The following is an 18,211-nucleotide window of genomic DNA, read 5'->3' as shown; positions in this document are numbered from 1 at the left end:
TCTAACGAAAATTAACTTAATTCTACTATGTTGAAGTACAGCGAAGTATGGAGACACAACAAACAAAGAATCTCTTCAAATTTTATTTTGAAACAAACGCGTTTATATATTACGTAAGTATCGATAATGGCATATTATAATTTTCAAAGCACCTTCCTCTACATATTTCGAACGCAAGGAAAAAATTCGCGTATGTTCAAATGGTAATTACGAAGAATCAGTTCGCACACAAAATCCCGGTTTTCGCTGCGTAATTGCGACAGCGAGCCTCTTTAAATGTGAACGCTTTACGAGCGACGTTCGCAGTAATCAGAAGTAAATACAGCAATGATCACGGAGCCGTCGCCGCGTTTCCGCAGTTTAATTCTAATTGAATTTGACGTTGCTCGTTACGGGAGACCAGACCTCGGCTGAATGTAAAAAAGACAGGAGGTCCCTGGCCGGGGACCAGGATCACCGGGACTTTTAAGGCAAGCGAAGGAAAACCAGGTAGCACAGGTACACGTAGATCGTGAACGAGACAGACGAGTGAGGGGTCGGTGAGGTGGTGGAAGTTAAGATGTGGGTGAATATAAGCGGACCGAAGGTGTACCAGCGCCCGTTGCCCAACACACTGAGAAACACCTTGGTGTGCATCCAGGGGCCGTGTCCCCTACTCTCTCTCTTTCTATGCTTAGGGGGTGGTGAGGTGAGAGTGACGGGGGATGTGCTGAGAGGCCGGGAATCGCGTTCCAGCTAAAGCTAAAAGGGGTGGACAGTGCGCAGAACCCGCCCCCACTTTTCGCGGCGAAGCAGAAGCTGCCAGTTGCTCGCGCAAGCCTTCATCCCCTCCGGTGTCGCGGTGGAAGATCGCCACCCCCGAACGAACTTAAACATAGCACACAGTAGCTCGCGAGCATCCTGCGTGGAAAGGCTCTCCGCGCGCTTGTGCGACACAAAGGCATCTGTCTATATATCGTATATCAAGTCGGTGTAGCCGACCGACCACGCGTGACTGGTGCGTGAACACGCGAGCGCGCGCCCGCGCGTATATCACATCGAGTGCGTGCACAATCTGTGTCTCCACAATTCCGTGTTCCTAATAATAATCATAGAACGAGAGAGTAATGTTTAAAGAAAGAATATAAAGAAAACGGAGTGGTATTGTTCAGTCGAAGAAGATACACAATCGTTAGTACATTTCACTTGGGGCCGAAGATCTCAGACGTCTAGACTGGATGGAGAGGGTCCCAAGATTCGAGGCCATGTCCTCGGTGGACCTCCACGGCATTCAGGTGAAGTTTCTTGAGAGACTCAGGTTACTTTAGGCTTCGAATGCACGGTTCATGAAAAAACGAAAAAAAAGTAAGTGAAAGGTAAAAGAATAGAAAGCGAGGATTAAGAAGATGGGACGGGTGATCTGAATCGTTTGGAACTGACAGAGATTCTGTTCCCCAGCTACGGGAATTGGTTTTGTTAGATGTTGAGCGATCTTGAGCGAGCGGATTGCACTCATTGATCAAAACTCACTGCATCCATGCATCCGATGAGAGAGCAGATTTCCTGATCCTCTGGAATTTTTGTGTTCCAGGGTGGAACTGACCAGCGTGCCAGGTGGCCAGAATGCGATGGCTCATCTCAAAAAACGGAAGCTGGAAGCAGAATCTGTCAGCCCAAATCCTAAGCAACCACAGCAGCCACAACAACAGCCGCATTATCAACAACAGCAACCCTTGATCAACAAGAAGGCTGTTCAAGCGATCATTCCGCAAGAAATGGAGACAGCTGATGCTGCTGCTAAACGAAGGAGGAAAAGCGTTCGCGATGAAGAAACGCGCAAATCGCTCGAAGCCAGTGATTCGAGCAAGAGTATACCGCTACCTCAAAAGAAACGAGCATTCGCTGCTGGAAATTCAGGTAGCCCAGCGAGAAAGTCCAGCAAACACTCGGAAGAACCCGAAGACGATGAGACTTTAATCAGAGAAACCGAAGCTGCTTTGAAAAGCCTGTCTGGAAGTTGGCCTGGTCCGAGAGGATCCTTATATCAGCGAGGTAATTCCGACGAGGACAAATATGAGTCGAATTTTGAAAACCTGTTTGAAGAGAAAAAAGATAACCCTAAACTGTCGCCTTCCTCTATGTCCACTTCTTCAACCACTAGCAATGACGCAGGTTGTTCCTTGAAAGACGTGATATCGTTCCGCGGTCAGCAAGATCGTAACAGCAAATCCCAACAACAGTTGAAGCAACAAGATATGAAGCAACAACAGCACCCGAACAAAGCGAAAAAGGATTTAGACAGTTTGTTAAAAACGGAAAATGAATGCGGCATTATCCAAAACCAAGTAAACAACGTGAATCCAAACGAATCAGGTAAAATCAGGCCAGTGCCGATGAGATCTTTATCCAATAAAGACAGGAATGACAGGAATATAATCGGTACTCACGTGGACAGTCAAGGTCGGCAGACTGACAAGTATTCTAGATACGATCCACCCGATTTCAACGAACTTGTCGACGATTCCTCCAACGAATTAGAGATCGACATGTCGGATCCAGCTGCCGAGAAAGACGAAGCTGACAGGGACAAGCTGAACGAGAGGGACAGGGATCGAACATGTAGAAACGGCCAATCGCCACAAAATTCTAGACAACAACAGCAACATCAAAACCAATTATATTCAAATTACCACAGGCACTATAACGAGAACAGTATGAAGGTTTCGCCAACCGCCATTACCACCTCCTCTTCTTCACCACCGTCGAATTCTCCGTTCTCTGCAACGTCGGCGTTTAGACCACCCAATACGGACCACGCGAAAGCGACTGGCCGCGGTACACCGTCAGTGGCCGTGGCTTCGACAGCGATACCACCTATCGGTCCGTACCCAGCATCCGCTACGTTTGTCGGTTACCCCACTGCTGGTCCAGGACCAACGATGCCAACACCCCAACCTGTTACGGGAATCTCGACCACCTCGGAGGACAAGCATTCTTCCTCTGTATCGTTATTACAATTGAAATCGTCAAAGGAGGATGTTCATCATGTAACGAGGCACGAGGTTACACCGAACTCGATGACAGGCAACAAAAGTCCTACCAGTGGCCTTCCTGCTATCACCAGTCCCGATTCCTCGAAACAGTATACGATTCTCCAACCAGCTGGTATCGGGTCGAGGGCAGCCAGTGCCATTCAGGACATAGCCAGAGAGGGAGTGGTTAGTGTAACGGCTGTTAGCAGTTGTAGCACGACCAACGGCAATACGGCCAGTGGCATCAACAGTAATAGCAATGGAACTTGTACTAATAACATACCTAACAAAAGTACGAACAACAATAGTAGTGGTAACGCGAACAATACTGCCAATCCGGTCAGCAATGGCAACGGGAACAATGTCACGAATAGTATCGCTATCACCGCTATTTCAACCAGTACGACGACGTCTAGTCCAACGACTGGTACTGATGCGACATCAGGAAGTGGTACTGGTCAGCAAGAAACTGTTATGAAAATGGCAGAAAGGCCCGTTACCTTTGATGGCACCAGACCGGGAATGTCCATGTCTCCGTCCAGTCTTAACAGAGGTGAGAGATTCAATGTCCTATTCTGTACGAATATCACCAACATTTTCGATATCTGCAAGCATCGCATGCTTGTCTTCACGAAGAATTTTATTTTCATAGAGTTCGTTTAAAAGGACTTACGAATTTTATAGCGATATAAAGCATTCGTAGTAATAATAGCATAGGTCCAACTCGTTATTCCACTCGTGTGTCCCGTCGAGACTTTAACGACTGCAAATACGAGCAGCGTTTTAAATCGCTTTCCCTAATCGGGACAATTTCGTTGATTGAAGGTATATCGAAGTTGAAGAAATTCGCGAAAACATTGATGAGACTAATGCCGATGGTAGTAGTAGGCTTAGCGTTCGTGTGTTATTCGCTATGAGAGGGGGACAAAAGGCATTTTCGATTCTCCCGCGTACAGTATTCTTCTCCTACTGTCGCTCTTTCTCTGTCACACACACTCTCTCTTACTTTCTCTATGAAGTTAGGGGAGTTAGGGTAGCACGGAAAATCAATAATTACGAAGCGAGGGGCGATGACTCAAATGGTGAAATCAAGGTCTCTCAAAGTAAAGTTATTCTCCGTATCCTCTGCTACAGCCACTTTGTCTTCGTCTTTGCACTGCTTCGAAACTATTCGCTTGATCATGGGAATGTCGCGATGATCGTAAAGACTGCCAGCACGCGGGGAAACTTGCACCTATTACACGCACTCAAGCACGTGCCCTTTAGAATTCTGTACTATAAGTCGGAGTTTACTTTTCCATATACTCGCTGCTCTTACAAAATTACTTTCTCCCCTTTTTTTCAAAATTTACTTTCCTAAAGTTACGTATTCTAATTGTTTCCCTACTCGGCCAAACTTCTATCTTGGAGATGTTCTTAAGATAGAAATGTAGTTGAAAGATTCTTACGGTACGCTAATATTTTACCGCATTTTTTTTTAAATAAGATTTTTTATTGAAGTATTTTTAAACATTTAATTTTACTTTTATATATCAGAATTTAGTATTAGAATAAAATATATTTGTCATGCTATGAATCATCATCGAGAAATTCATTATTCAAAAGATTCCAAAAATAGATTATTCTGCTAGTTATAATTTCCATCGTTAACATCTTAGCTAAATAATATTATTTAGTATTATTAAATAGTATTATTTAGTAACTTTACTCACTTGTCTAAAGTAAAACACTAGAAATACTGGAACGATCAGTGACAACAAAAAGAAATCAAAGAAAATTCCGGGTGCGCCAACAGGGAGACATTCCACGGTGTGACAGGTTGGAGTTCGAGTGCATTCCAGGGTCTTAGGGCAGCGACGACACGATGTGCCTAGACGGGGAAATTTGGGGTTGATACCACGTCATACGTATAAGCCGCAGCTGTCAGCAGCTAGAAACGTGACTAGCATCCCAGCCACACCACGCTACCTTATTACCACCATGCGGCTCTGCTGCCTGTCCTCATTATCCCCTTAACGTTTTCTCTGACTGAACCTACGAAGACGAACAGTTCAAAAATTCAATCATTGTCGTTCCGCATCCTGTGTAAGTTGACCTAGATAGATAGATTACAGTAGATACTGTTTATAGATATAAACACGTTACAAATGAAAAATAAAATATATTATAAATTTCAGGTATTCTATAATAGGGTTCTTCAGGCAAAGTATAGAATTTTTACTAATTATTATTCACTTAAGCTAAGTTTTAAAATATCGATTCTACTTAATATATCTTAACATAGAACCACTAATTTGTAAAATATTCACGTCTACTAAGATTTTCCTAGTTCAACCGTTACCGGACTCTATCTATCCTTAAACTCCATATAATATGCGTACATTACCTAAAATACAATAGCCCAATCGATCAATCAATTTCATCACACTCAATGACCACAACATTACCTTGCATATCAAAATATTTGTACAAACAAAAACTTCCAACACGCTTCGAACGTTTACGTTGAAGGAGTTTCAGCGGCATCTGTCAATCTCTCAGGGGGCGGTTGATTATTAAAAGATTCGTAGGTGGAGATAGGCCGAGCAATCCAGCTCGACGGAAATCTCGATGAATAAACGCGGGGCCGTGATAAGTGGGCACGATTAATCGCATACTTACAAGCGTGACGGCGGTACAGGCGTGCCGGACCCTATGGAGCTATAGTTTTAATCGTAGGCTCGTACGCCTGTGCCATTCGCGCCGCTCGTTCCTGAGCCTTCCGATTTAGCGACAGGATTGCGTGCACGTCGTGCTCCTTCCTTTTTCCCGTCTCTTTCCTCTTTTCCTCCTTCATTATTCTGCCTCTACTCTCTCATTTTTTAAAATATTTTCTCTTTTTTATTCAACACACCGCCGACACACACGGTGCACAGGCATAAGAGCGTGTTGACACGCCATAAAACCGCTATCGGGAAATCCGTCGGCCGCAAAAACCACCCTTTCCGCGTTGAAACAGCGCGGCAGGCAGGGTTGGCCTGGCTAATAAAAAAATAAACTGCCCTGTAACTCAATTTTACGCTGCCTTTGCGACCGCACGCATAAAAAGGACCTTTACTCGCGCGCAGGGGCTCTACCCTCGCGTTACGGCCGCGCGCGTCGCCGTGTGTAAATACGTACTTTGTGATTGTTCCCTGGGCTGTTCTCTTTTTTTAGAATCTTTCGTCTTCTACGTTTGCTTCTCGGCCTTTAAGATCTCGTTCTAAGTCGAACGAGAATCTACGATCATCTTACGTTATAATTACACTTTCCAACCCTTTTCGATAACTATTACGAGGAACATAGTTCCTATTTTGATTCGTGATACATTTATCTTCGTGTATATAAGGATATATTAAACTTATTAATTGAGAAACACGAAGATACTTTCCTTATATTAACACCTTTCTTTAATGATTAAAAGAAGCCTGGAAGGGCTCCCCAGTATCGGTCGATTAAAATAAATACACGCCTATTTATTCACTCCTGCCCTACGTGGTCATTTAAATCTGTCCATCGATTGATTATGAATACACGGTTCCCGCGTTTAACCGCAATTTTTACCCACGATAGTATCTAGGATTTCAGCACGGTGCGGGCACGATTGTGGAAAGAGAAGGAGAGAGCGACGAGAAACGACAACATGAAACGAGAGGAAAGGGGAGAAAGAAAAGAATTCGGCACGCGTCGTGCAGTGGGCCGAATGAATAAAACAATCCTGGTGTTTATGTACACCTCTGGACCTCCCGTGGTGACCCTCACGTGAAATGGCAACAAAATAACACAATTACACACTCGGCCACGGCCTCACCCTCGCTGCCCGCTACTCATCCTCGTTCTCACCCTTTGGATCCGCTCTTTCCTCTTTTCTCTCTGACCCTCTCGTCCATCCCGCCACTGGATCCCATAGTGGAAAACGTGGAGAAAGAGGAAAAAAGAAGAGAGGTCTGGCTGACCGACTCGTTACAAGTCTATTCAGAGATCCGGAAAGAACAGCGCGTGCCGGTATTCATTTTGTTGACCGGAACCATTATCTGCCCCTTCGTTCTTTTCTTCTCTATCTCTGTTTCGTTCTTCGTCCATTTCTTTCTTTTCCACCGAGCTTAGGTACCGACCAGCCGCTTTAAAACCTTACGGCTAATTTATTAATCCCGCCGGCGGCGGCCAACCGCCACCCTTAGCCGCTTTTTAACCTGCTACTAATTAAAAAGCACGGAATCCCGTTCGCTCTTCCTTCACCGATCTGGGGGATTGTTCGTTATTTCTTTATTAGCAATAAAGTGTTTTCTAAGTATCGAAGTGCTGCAGTTCTAAGTAATTCGTTAATAGTTTCTAGCAAAATAAGAAACAGTATTTAAAGATGATTTAGAAAAGTCATTTTAAAAAAGGTACAGATGTAATAATGTACAAAAAAAAACGGGGCTGATATAATGTACACGTTATATACATATATAAATATACAAATGTATACATTTTTTTTGAGGTAATATGAATAGATTAAGTTGGTATGTGAATCACTGACGCTATATTTGATCACTATGATTAATTTTGCTGATTGAAATAGGAGTGCTGGTGCCGAGTACAAACAATTCAACTTTAATTTATTCGAAATGAAACGAAAAATAAGATATTTATGAATTACAAACGTTTTGTTTATAAAATAAAAGTGTGGTGTCTACATTTTTATGCTTTGAAAATGATTAAACTGCCGTTTTATTCCTCTCAGCCAAATTAAAAATATTTTAATTTATTGATCTATTTAATCTACATCGAAATGTCAACCAATACAGGAATATTTGGCATTAGTAATATTTGAATATCTCGAAAACGTCTAAATATTTCTTTTTAACCCATACGGTACCCATACAAGAGTACGAATCATTAAAAACACGTATCATTTCCATAGTGGCAGACATTTTTCATTTTCATTGTTCCCAATGTTCTAACCATAGAACGCTAGAAAGGCAGTCATATTCGCGGTTCAAAAGCGAAATTTACGCATTTTTCCTTTCATTAATATCCATTATCCTGGAATCTCTCGACATGACGAACTATTGCCGTATTTAGTTCCCCTGTTCCTTCGGTTTTGCGAATAAAGTATGTCGCTAATGACATCACGTATCGTGATCTAATTTTCCAGGAATGTGGACCAGGCTATCGTCTAAGCAGGGATCGATTCGGTCCCTCTCTTTCTCGAAGGCGAAATGACGGCCTGATGAAGTTTCTCGGCGTCATGGTGGCTGTTTCGTGGGTCGGCTGTAGGTGGCTGGGGGGATCCAGGCTGAAGGAGGATTAGTACACGACAAAGTTTATAAAAGTGTACTCACTCCATAGGAACCCCCTACAACTAACCTAAAGCTGGCCTCCCTTTAGGTTGTTTCCTTCTGAATCCCTTTTCGAACCCTCTTACACACGTGACGGACGCACCTATGTTATGAAGGAAGCTTTTCGGGTTAAGAAACGTAGAATTGACCTTAGCTTAGGACTAAATGAGTTAATACGCGTAAGATAAAGATTGTGATCTTGGCAAACTCGTCTATGAAATGGACGAGCATCTTACGAATCGCGTAAATTTTGTATGAGCGGTCTCGGTCGTTTGTGAGATAGTAAATGATGTAACATTAATGAAATAATCTTTTAATGCATTTTTTAATAATCATAAATAACACAGTATCAGAGTTGTTATGTGATTGAATTTTGAGTTCTTTTATATAATTAATTACTAACTAATAATACACGTTGAAGGTTAAAAATAACTTTACTACAACATCTACATCGATTATCAGATTACTGTTCCAATTTTATGAATAAAATTTCGATAAACAATATACTCTATGATATTATATAAGCTATTCCAATAAATTTATCTGATCGCATAAAGGTTAACCGTGCATAGGATCAACAGTACACGGAAAAAAGTTCGCCAATCACGAATGACACAATCTTCGACATGTATTATTACACACTCTAAATTGCAATGTTTAGTGGTTGGTAAACTCTATGAAAGTTTCGGTGTGGAACGAGTGTTAACTAGGAAGAACCTATTACCCACGCGCTATATAATTATTACGATTATAGTTTTTTTATCGCGAGTTAAGCCACCGTAACGCATGGACTAATCTCATCTTAGCTGCCATAAAAAAGAATTATTCAGCGATAGTTGTTAAAATCAACATCGCGCTGGAAGCGAAAGGGCCGAAGTAGACGGTCTCATCCTAAGCGATTGGTACTTCTGGGCTACATAGAGCGTACTGGAAACCTGTAATTGTCTGGTCACGCGAGGTCACCCTGAGAACACGAACACGATTATACGTGACGTGCACCATACCAGCCATTAAGTTACAGCCAGTACACGACAGATGGTACAGGTTGCTTGAGCATGCCCCCGATGCAATTTCGTGACAGCGGTAAGAATAGCGAGAAACAAGAGGGAAAAAAATGAAGGAAAAAATTCTCAGAGTTTCTGAACATTAATTTCACCAATGACGTGCTATTGCCGAACAATAATGGATCGTTCGGTGATAAATTAATTTTGTAAAAGAATTCGCGTATGATCACAACTATACTTCTGCCAGTGTTTTTATTATCTATTGATTTTATTAATCACTGGTTTTATTAATCACAAAATTGGAGTTTTAATTAATTTGTACACATAGTTCGATAGTAGATTTATCATCCAGAGGTATTATGTGAAAGATTGACGCTTTCATTCCGCGAAGAATAGTGATAATGCGAGCTCGCTTGTTCCTTGTTTCATGGGCAAGTTTGGGTCGAATGTACATGTAGTGCTAATCCCCAAGACTTAGATGCGGACAGAGAAATCCCGGTGGTTATTCGCAAATGCGTAACTTGCGCGACGAGATCTAAGGTATCACAGTTAGCCACAGCCTGTCCGTTTTCATTTAAAGTTTTCCGTTGAAACCTTAAAGCACCATCTTTACTTTAAACTATCTTAAATTACTAAAAAAGACTTTAACATTAAAGAAACATTGCTTAATATTAATTAAATTTGTTTATTAATATCTTCAGAAATGTTCTTTTGTATTTTGGATATATTTTTAAAGGTATTTCTGCAACGTTTCTATGTACTCTCACTCAACTTGGAAAGAACGTAATTAAGGAAGCTTTATTTGCCTCTAGGTTCAATGCTCTGAGCAAGGAATATAAAATATACATAGGTATTGGCAAACGAGGAAATAAAACGTATTCTGTAACTGTCACGGTGTGTCGACTGAAAGTACAGCACGATGTCGGACATACTTGTCGTCCATCCGATGGTTAATTTTCATTGAATGCTGCCATTGTAAATACTCCCGAAGAATAACGTCTATCAAGTTTCTTGCTGTTCTATGCGTTTTTGTCCAGATGAATTTATCAAGAATTTCATTCCTGATTGTCATTGACAATTTTAGGTATTTTTATATCAATTTAAACTTCATTTGGACTGTGTAAATGTAATATAATATACCTTTTTTCAAATGATTAATTTATGTTCTTATTACGTTACGTGATTAAAAAAACATCAATCTATACAATATACTATAGTAAAATTAAAATGGAACGCTTGTTTTACCAACAAACAGTAAATAACATGCATTCGCAGTCAGTCCACAATAAGAATTATCGTGAAACCGGTGTCAAGGGAGAGCGTTTCATTTTCCCTGTTACAAAAAGACTGCGTCTTGTCAACATACCGGTGTTTTCCTGTTAAAATATCGATGCCCGGGATTGGTCCAATTGCCAAAGCGAAAGTGAACGTTCGAACAGCGAATCCAATGTTCGGGCGTTACAAAAACGAACCACAGTAACAGTACTTTACCGCGTATTGGATCGCGCTGTCACGCTTCGACTATCATTTCACTCGACATTCCATACGGTTTGGATACGTAATTTACCCGCAATCAAACATACTTGTTGCGATCATTAAATTCAGCAAGAAAACGATGAATCGATGCACGATACACGGAGTTTCAGTTTGCTCGATATTACAATTACGCAGCGCGTAACCGATATTAATTAAAGAGCACAATATGATCGATTCGAAATGGCCGAGTGCATCGGAACTGACACGTTCTATCGTTGACAGCCGAGAATCAGCGGAGCGACAATCATGTCAGAACAATCGCTCGAGATTTTTAGACCGCAAACTCGATCGTTTCTTATCAATAGGATCGATATTTTACTCATTTACAGAGATGCTGGTTGTGTTAACGATCTCCAGTTGTGAAATACATGTGGGGCCGTATAGGAAAAATACCGGTCATCTTGATTCGGAGAAAATATGGAAAATTAAAGACAATCAACTTTCGGACGTTCGCGGGGAGACGCGATCTCGAAGAAGCGCGCCAACGGGAGTGATAAATTTCCGTTACGATTTGACTGATCGACGCCACGAATCGTTCGATCCCTTATTTCTTTTGGGATAATAAGGATGGTTGAGTGAATATAACTCTGCTATTAACAGGTTAATAAATATTTTGAATGATCCAACAACTTCAATGTGATGCAACGTTGCGTATGTGAAATGACAACTACGAATGAGCACGACCTGAGACACCTTTCGTGTTGGCGACTGTGATGAGGTATTTTCTGTCGATTGACTGTCTTCGATTTGTAGATTCCGCTGACTTGACTTCTGACTCTTGCTGTTCCTTGAACTGTGTTTTGATTCAAACATTACTGTGGAATAAGTCTAGAGATCAAGAATAGAGATGAAGTGACTGCTCTGTCGTCCAGAGAATAAATAGACTTTCCTAGTGTAGTAGAAGAAGTGAAGTTCGTTGTTATGTGATTACGGAGGAAAGCTCGGTATGGGTGTGCCCTTTGAACGAAGAACGCGGATTTGTTGCTCACACTTTTCGTCAGGAAAGCGAGGGTAACGATCCGCAATGCCGATTGGTTATGACCAACGTTAGGAATGAAGATAGGAGGAAGAAGCCTCCTACCAACGTGGCTCATGGGTGACATTGTTTATGGGAGAAACCAGCTTTTTCGTTAGACAAATATTCGTTTTTCCCATTAGGCGACTACCCGCTTTCTCCATGATTTTTAAGGGCGCCTAATAAACCCGAGGACTTTTCTAAGAAAATCCTTCAGGACAAACAGTTTAACTTAAAAACATGTGTTAAAACAATTAAGTTAAAAAATTAAGGTTTATGGTGGGTCCTTAGGTTTATTGAGGGTCTGTCTAATGGTCTTGACGGTCAGACAATGAAGGACGTCGCACGGACCACTTCACGCGACGTAACAGACAATATACATATAAAAATACAAATATTCTATATAATAAAAATATTTTAACGTATGTTTCTATTCCTAGATATATATAATTTAAAAAAAAATATTTCATTTAATGAAAATCTGTCACGTAATAAAAAAAATTACGCTCTACCTTATATAAAGTTTATACTGTGTTATTTCTAAATTAGTCATTTGAATCCTTATCCCCTAATCACATACTACATTTTGATCATCTATCGTTAATCCTAGCTCAAAATTATTACGTGTAAATAATTCCACTATTATAATCGATATTTTACTCTTCACCATTCGTACGATTAATTTTCACAAAATATGTTAATGCAATGCATTTGCTCCACGATGGTGATAAACCATACGAAATTTGACCATTCGCTATGGTTTGATTTGTTACAGAGGGCAACAAGTGCCCGACCCCAGGCTGCACGGGGCAGGGTCACGTGACCGGACTCTATTCTCACCACCGCAGGTAAGCAATTATCGGTAATTAACCTGTGCTCTGCACTTTGCCCTGGTCAATTAGACACCTCCACGTTGCGACAGGAAGACCAAGTGAAATAGGATTGACACTAGTAGACCTGTTCGTCATGTTATCCGATCGTCATTGAATATGGAATAGGATATGGTCACTTTTGTGTTAGGTGCTCCTGGATAAGATTCCACATAAAATACTCGAAAATTTGATCAAGTTAGAACTTTGGTTTCTTGACAAAGTTATGGCACTCAGAGTATTAAAAAGAATAAAGTTGCAGAAAACTTTTGGCAGTCACTGTGCAGCCAGTAAAAATCTTCCTTACGGAGTTATTTCCCTCATACTTTTACAATCCACTAAAACCTGTGTGTTACGACCTTGCTTCATAATTCACTGCTGTTATTTCAGCCTATCCGGTTGTCCACGGAAGGATAAACTAACGCCTGAGAGTAAGTAGTCACAGACCGGCACCATTACTCTTACTTCTTATCGTAGTTACATAGATGCATCTTCTTTTTGCGAGACTGCCTTTTTCACGCGACAACGGAGCAGGGGAGTGGCGAGAGAACGATCGTGAACGGCTATAATTATTTTCCAGCAGTAGTTTCTTTTAAATCGGGCTCAAGATCTTTAAACCTATGCGATCAAATCTCGGTACAAGTTTCGCGAATCGATACTGATTTTCGTTTACGCTTACGAAAAATTCATTCGACCAAAGTAAAAAGTCTACACGCGATATGTTGACATTTATTAATAGCAATTGGAACAAAAAATGGAGAAAAAGAATGAAAACTGGACTTCTTCAATTTCGTGCATTGAACGAATTGACGAAAGAGTACGGGCTCGTTTAACCGTGCCCGTCTATATGTGTCTATGTGTCTGTCTATTTATATTCTTTGTGCTTTTCGTTTGCGGGGTAGAGAGCTTTATTTATTGCGTTTCATTTCCGTTTTAATTTTTACCGTTCTGTTTGTAGTTTAATTATAGTAGAGAATTTATCACCACACTTGAACTTGGTTATGTTGGCCGTACCTACGAACATCTGGAGAACTCGAGACACGGACGGTGCAAGACTAGCCGGTATGCGTGTACAAGCACGCCGGATCCGAACGGAGGGTCTTGTGCGATTGAGTATAATTAAAACGGCGACTACACACTCTTGTGACACGGTTCCCTATATCAGACAAACTATGCTTGTCGACCGATCCTGTAGAACACACGACAAGTAAAGTCGTCGTGATCGAAACGGTGAAAGATCATTGATTCATCGTGGATCAACAAAGTTGTAGTCATCTCTCACAAAATGTTCATCATCTTTTATTAATTTCAAATTTAAATTTAGATAGATTCGTTATTGAAACATCGAAATTTTTTAATATTCATTAAATATTCATAGTTCATTTTCATAGCAAGATCAATAAATGTCAAATATTTTAGTAATTTAATTTTTGTGTGATTCTTTAAAATACTCGTTTTATGTACACGATATCTGTTATACGAGAGACCAACATTATTCCCAATATAACACAAAACACACGACAAGTAATCTATCGAGGTACACAAGAATCGCAAGTTGTTGTCTTATAATTTTGTCACTCGATTATGTCTTTACTTGAGTTTCTCTCTACCCGCTCGGTATACTTGATTGTACTATTACACATTTGATGTGTATATTTCGTCCCGTGACGTTATGTACCCCACCTGTCTCTTTTTCTTTGTTTCTCTTCCTTTACTTTCTGTTTTCTCCTCTAATTTTTCTCTGTATACTATACACAACATCTCTGACTACGTGTGTAACATTGATCGAAGCTAAACCAACGCGATCGAAATGTGTCAAAAAGAAGCGAATCGTGTTGCCGACAAAGATGATAATTATACTCAACGCATAAGAAAGAACCGAGCTTAAACCCATAATAGCTCGATGCTACCGATCGTATCTTAGTGTGCGTGTATACGTATGTATAATCTAGCGATAACTTAATCGAAACGTAATAAGAAAAAATATGGAGCGAGAATAGCAGCGTTCTATAACCACGTCACGTGTCTCTGGGTTCTCTACAGTTCTGGCGATGCATGAGACTATTTTGAAATGCCCGACGCCTGGTTGCAACGGCCGTGGCCATGTCAGCTCGAATCGGAACACGCACAGGAGCCTATCCGGATGTCCCATTGCCGCGGCCAATAAGCAGGCTGCACGCGAGGCACGACACAAGGCTCAAGGTAAGGCGGCACAGCGGCACTCGAACGTGTCTGGAATTCGCCCCAAGAGAAAATCCACGGATGGAACCGCTCCGTGAAATCGGATCGGGGCTTATAAGCTCCAGGACTGTCGCGAAACTAATCCTCCGATCGTTTCTCGATAGCTCTCGCGTGAACTTCTACCAAAGCGAACATTCGAGGGTACACATAAACCACATCGTTTTTCGTCAGTGGCTATTGTCGAGTAATTGTCATTGCTCTATGCATTTTAATTTGCAAAGTTTATCAGCATGGTTTCTGAACGACCCAGTTATGAAGAACTAAACTTTCATATTTACAAGTAAAATATTTTATCTATTTGAAGAAAATGCATAGATACAGAATAATTAGACTCACAGAAGCATGTTACTCACAAACATTCGTTTGATAGTTTTTCAATCTTTTCCTCAATTAAAAGCAAACATAACCAAGCAAAGATACAAATATAGTTTCACCACGATATTAATAACAATAAAAAATATGTGATAACCATTTCATTTTCGCAACAGTGTCCGGAATTCCTCCAGAATACATCAGTACGAACCTGTTGCCGCCGTCGATGGATAGCAAGAGCTACTCCCAGTACGGGTCCACGGCGCAGGACACAAAACCGGTGCTAAGCAGCCTGACCTATGACTACTACACGACAACGAAAAGCACGGGTATCAACGTGAAACCTCCGAAAACGCCGGAGGAGAATCCCTCATCCCGTACGACCAAGGTAGTCCCTAAAACTGAAAATATGACGCCGAGTGGCAGTTGCTGCAACACCCTGCCATCCAGAGGTCAAAACACGACCGACTTACTGGTACCAAAGACGGAAGAAACTGCTTCCTGTCGAGTGAATTCACCGCCACCACCTCCACCACCCACAGTACGGCCAACGTACGACTCGTACATGAATCAGGATTCGAACTCTTCGTCGATGTCCTCGATGGACGCCATGGGGTCTAGAGGATCTATTGGCGCGACGATACATCATCCTACTCAGCATCCGACGCATCACGTGCTGCCTATGCAGCCCACAGTCGCATATCCCATGCCAATGGTCGAGGATACGAGGATGAGTCATCAGATGTCCCAGAGATCTCCGTACGAGCCATCAGCTATGATGGCCGCAGCGGCGGCAGCTGCTGCTGCGGCCACCACCAGCGAGGAACTTTATCATCACAGATCGGCAGAGCACGCGAGAGCCTACATGCATCCTGGAGCGAGCAATATAGCGCGACCAGTTGTCACTTATTCCAACGAGATCGCAACCGGGAGGGGATATGAGAACGCAGTAGCCAGTGCTGCGAATCATCGACCGTATGACCCTGGCACCACATCCGCTTATGAAAGATATGATACACAAAGTTGCGCACCAATTCAGTCACAGCAGCAGCAACAGCAACAACAACAACAACAGCAGCAACAACAGCAGCAACAGTTGCATTCCAGGACTAATATGTATTATCTGGGACAGACTGGAATGACGCCTGAGGAGCAAGAAAGGGTGTATCATCAGGAAGCTGCGGCTGCAGCACAGCAACATCAGATGGCGATGGCTGCTGCTACGGCTGCTGGGATGATGAAGACCGAAGATGGTGAATTTCTTTGTTATTATTATAAGAACATGAGCCATTTTTGTTTGAATACAAGTTAATTTTGCTAAATTTTTTCCTGAATAATGATAAATTTGCAGTCTGAAGTGATGTATAATTTGGATCTCGTAATTTATAGAAATGTCGGACGTGTAAATCACAGGATCTTTTTAGTTGGAAATTTGAAAATGTTTACAATCATACAATTTTTCATAATGATCTTATACTTACAGTGAAATGTGTCACAGTGGCGCAAGTTCAGCAAATGCAGAAACCTGGTGGCCCCCCAACCTCCCCAGGTGGTTCGGTAATGGATTTGTCAACCTCCAGCGTCACTTCGACGAGTCCACAGGTAAATATTTACATACAGATTTTCAAGAAACCAAGGTAGAACTGTACAAATTTTTAAAAAACATGATGATAATTATTACAGGCTCCACCGTATGGTTCCAACAGTCTCAGCCCTCAATATGGCGGTGGCCAAACAGTAGGTGGTAGTCCCCAGGCTGCAGCGAGCCCACACTTGACTGCAAGTCCTCAGGTTCCCAGTCCTCAAGGACAAACCCTTGATCTCAGTGTCAACAGGCTTCATAGGTAATTATCATTTGATCTACTATTCTCTTATGCAAAAAACATTCTTTTTAATCAACCTTTAGAAATCAAGTTTGGCCATTCATTTTAATACACGCGGAACAATATTGGAATTATTTTAATTCAACGAATATTTTTCTTCTAACGCAACCAGAATACAACTAGAGGGAGAGATATTAAATCGTACATCATCTTCATCTGATTATAGCGGCGCGCCAAGTCCCCAATATCCAACCGGCCACGGAGAAGCTGTGGCGGTTCCCGTTGGACCTGGTTTCCCAGCACCCAGACCAATCGAGGAGCAAACCGAGCCCGTGGACTTCTCGACGGCAAACGAGCCGGTCAATTTCAGTGGGGGTCCTGGAATCAGGCCTGTGCCAGGCTTCCCGCCACCCGGTGTGCACGTCACGGCGTACAGTCGGGAAAGCACCCCAGACAGCGGGGGTTCCCACTACATGGACGCTTACCGCGATCCCACTGGTGAGCTATCACTGTTTATCACTTAACTTGCCAGATAGTTCGTCATCGATCATTTGGAAACGCTTTATGACCCCTGACTCTATTATATTCCTCATCTCTATTTTATCTGTAATTGTTGATCGTTTTTATAATAATTGACTATTTAAATATTGAAAATGATAATTTTTAACGGAGGTATAAAATAAAAGGTGCTCTCTTTTTTCTATCTTTTTAGATTTAAATGTTTTTTGAAATTTTAAAGATGAAATTTGATAAGTTTGATTTGATTGTGTAATAAATCATTTCATTCTTTAACTATTAATTTTTGAAACATCCGCTACCGAAAACGAATAATATTAAAAAATTTCAAACCTTCACTACTCCGCGTCATGCAGTAAAAACTCTAGCTGTGGTGAGATCGAATGCAAAGAAAATCCAATGAGACTCGTGTTTTGAAACCCGTCATTTTTCATCGCGTAGCAACAGAAGCTGTTACACGCGTTGACTAGAGACACCGAAACAAATTACCTGGAACGGGTAGATAACACCAACATGTACATAGATCCAACAAAGTCTTCGGT

At 41.6% G+C, this 18,211-nt stretch overlaps 1 protein-coding gene across 9 annotated transcripts in view; it reads left to right on the top strand.

The window, feature by feature from the left end:
- Window positions 1-18,211, top strand: part of LOC117215041 (mucin-5AC-like) — a 303,613-nt gene that overhangs the window by 271,572 nt on the left and 13,830 nt on the right. For 7 of the 9 annotated variants that reach the window (XM_033461432.1, XM_033461436.1, XM_033461438.1 and 4 more), the window contains 8 exons: window positions 1,571-3,564; window positions 12,684-12,756; window positions 13,168-13,208; window positions 14,821-14,979; window positions 15,507-16,583; window positions 16,814-16,932; window positions 17,014-17,174; window positions 17,380-17,651. In XM_033461432.1, the coding sequence (XP_033317323.1) occupies window positions 1,571-3,564; window positions 12,684-12,756; window positions 13,168-13,208; window positions 14,821-14,979; window positions 15,507-16,583; window positions 16,814-16,932; window positions 17,014-17,174; window positions 17,380-17,651 (3,896 nt within the window). Of the gene's footprint in view, window positions 1-873; window positions 1,275-1,570; window positions 3,565-12,683; window positions 12,757-13,167; window positions 13,209-14,820; window positions 14,980-15,506; window positions 16,584-16,813; window positions 16,933-17,013; window positions 17,175-17,379; window positions 17,652-18,211 lie in introns of those variants that run through there. The other 2 variants (XM_033461440.1, XM_033461434.1) reach the window with 2 other exon arrangements.

The sequence above is a fragment of the Bombus bifarius genome, unplaced genomic scaffold (genome assembly GCF_011952205.1).
Source record: "Bombus bifarius isolate JDL3187 unplaced genomic scaffold, Bbif_JDL3187 scf7180000009343, whole genome shotgun sequence".
NCBI classification, from domain to species: Eukaryota; Metazoa; Arthropoda; class Insecta; order Hymenoptera; family Apidae; genus Bombus; species Bombus bifarius.
This window is presented reverse-complemented; position numbering and strand designations above follow the sequence as displayed.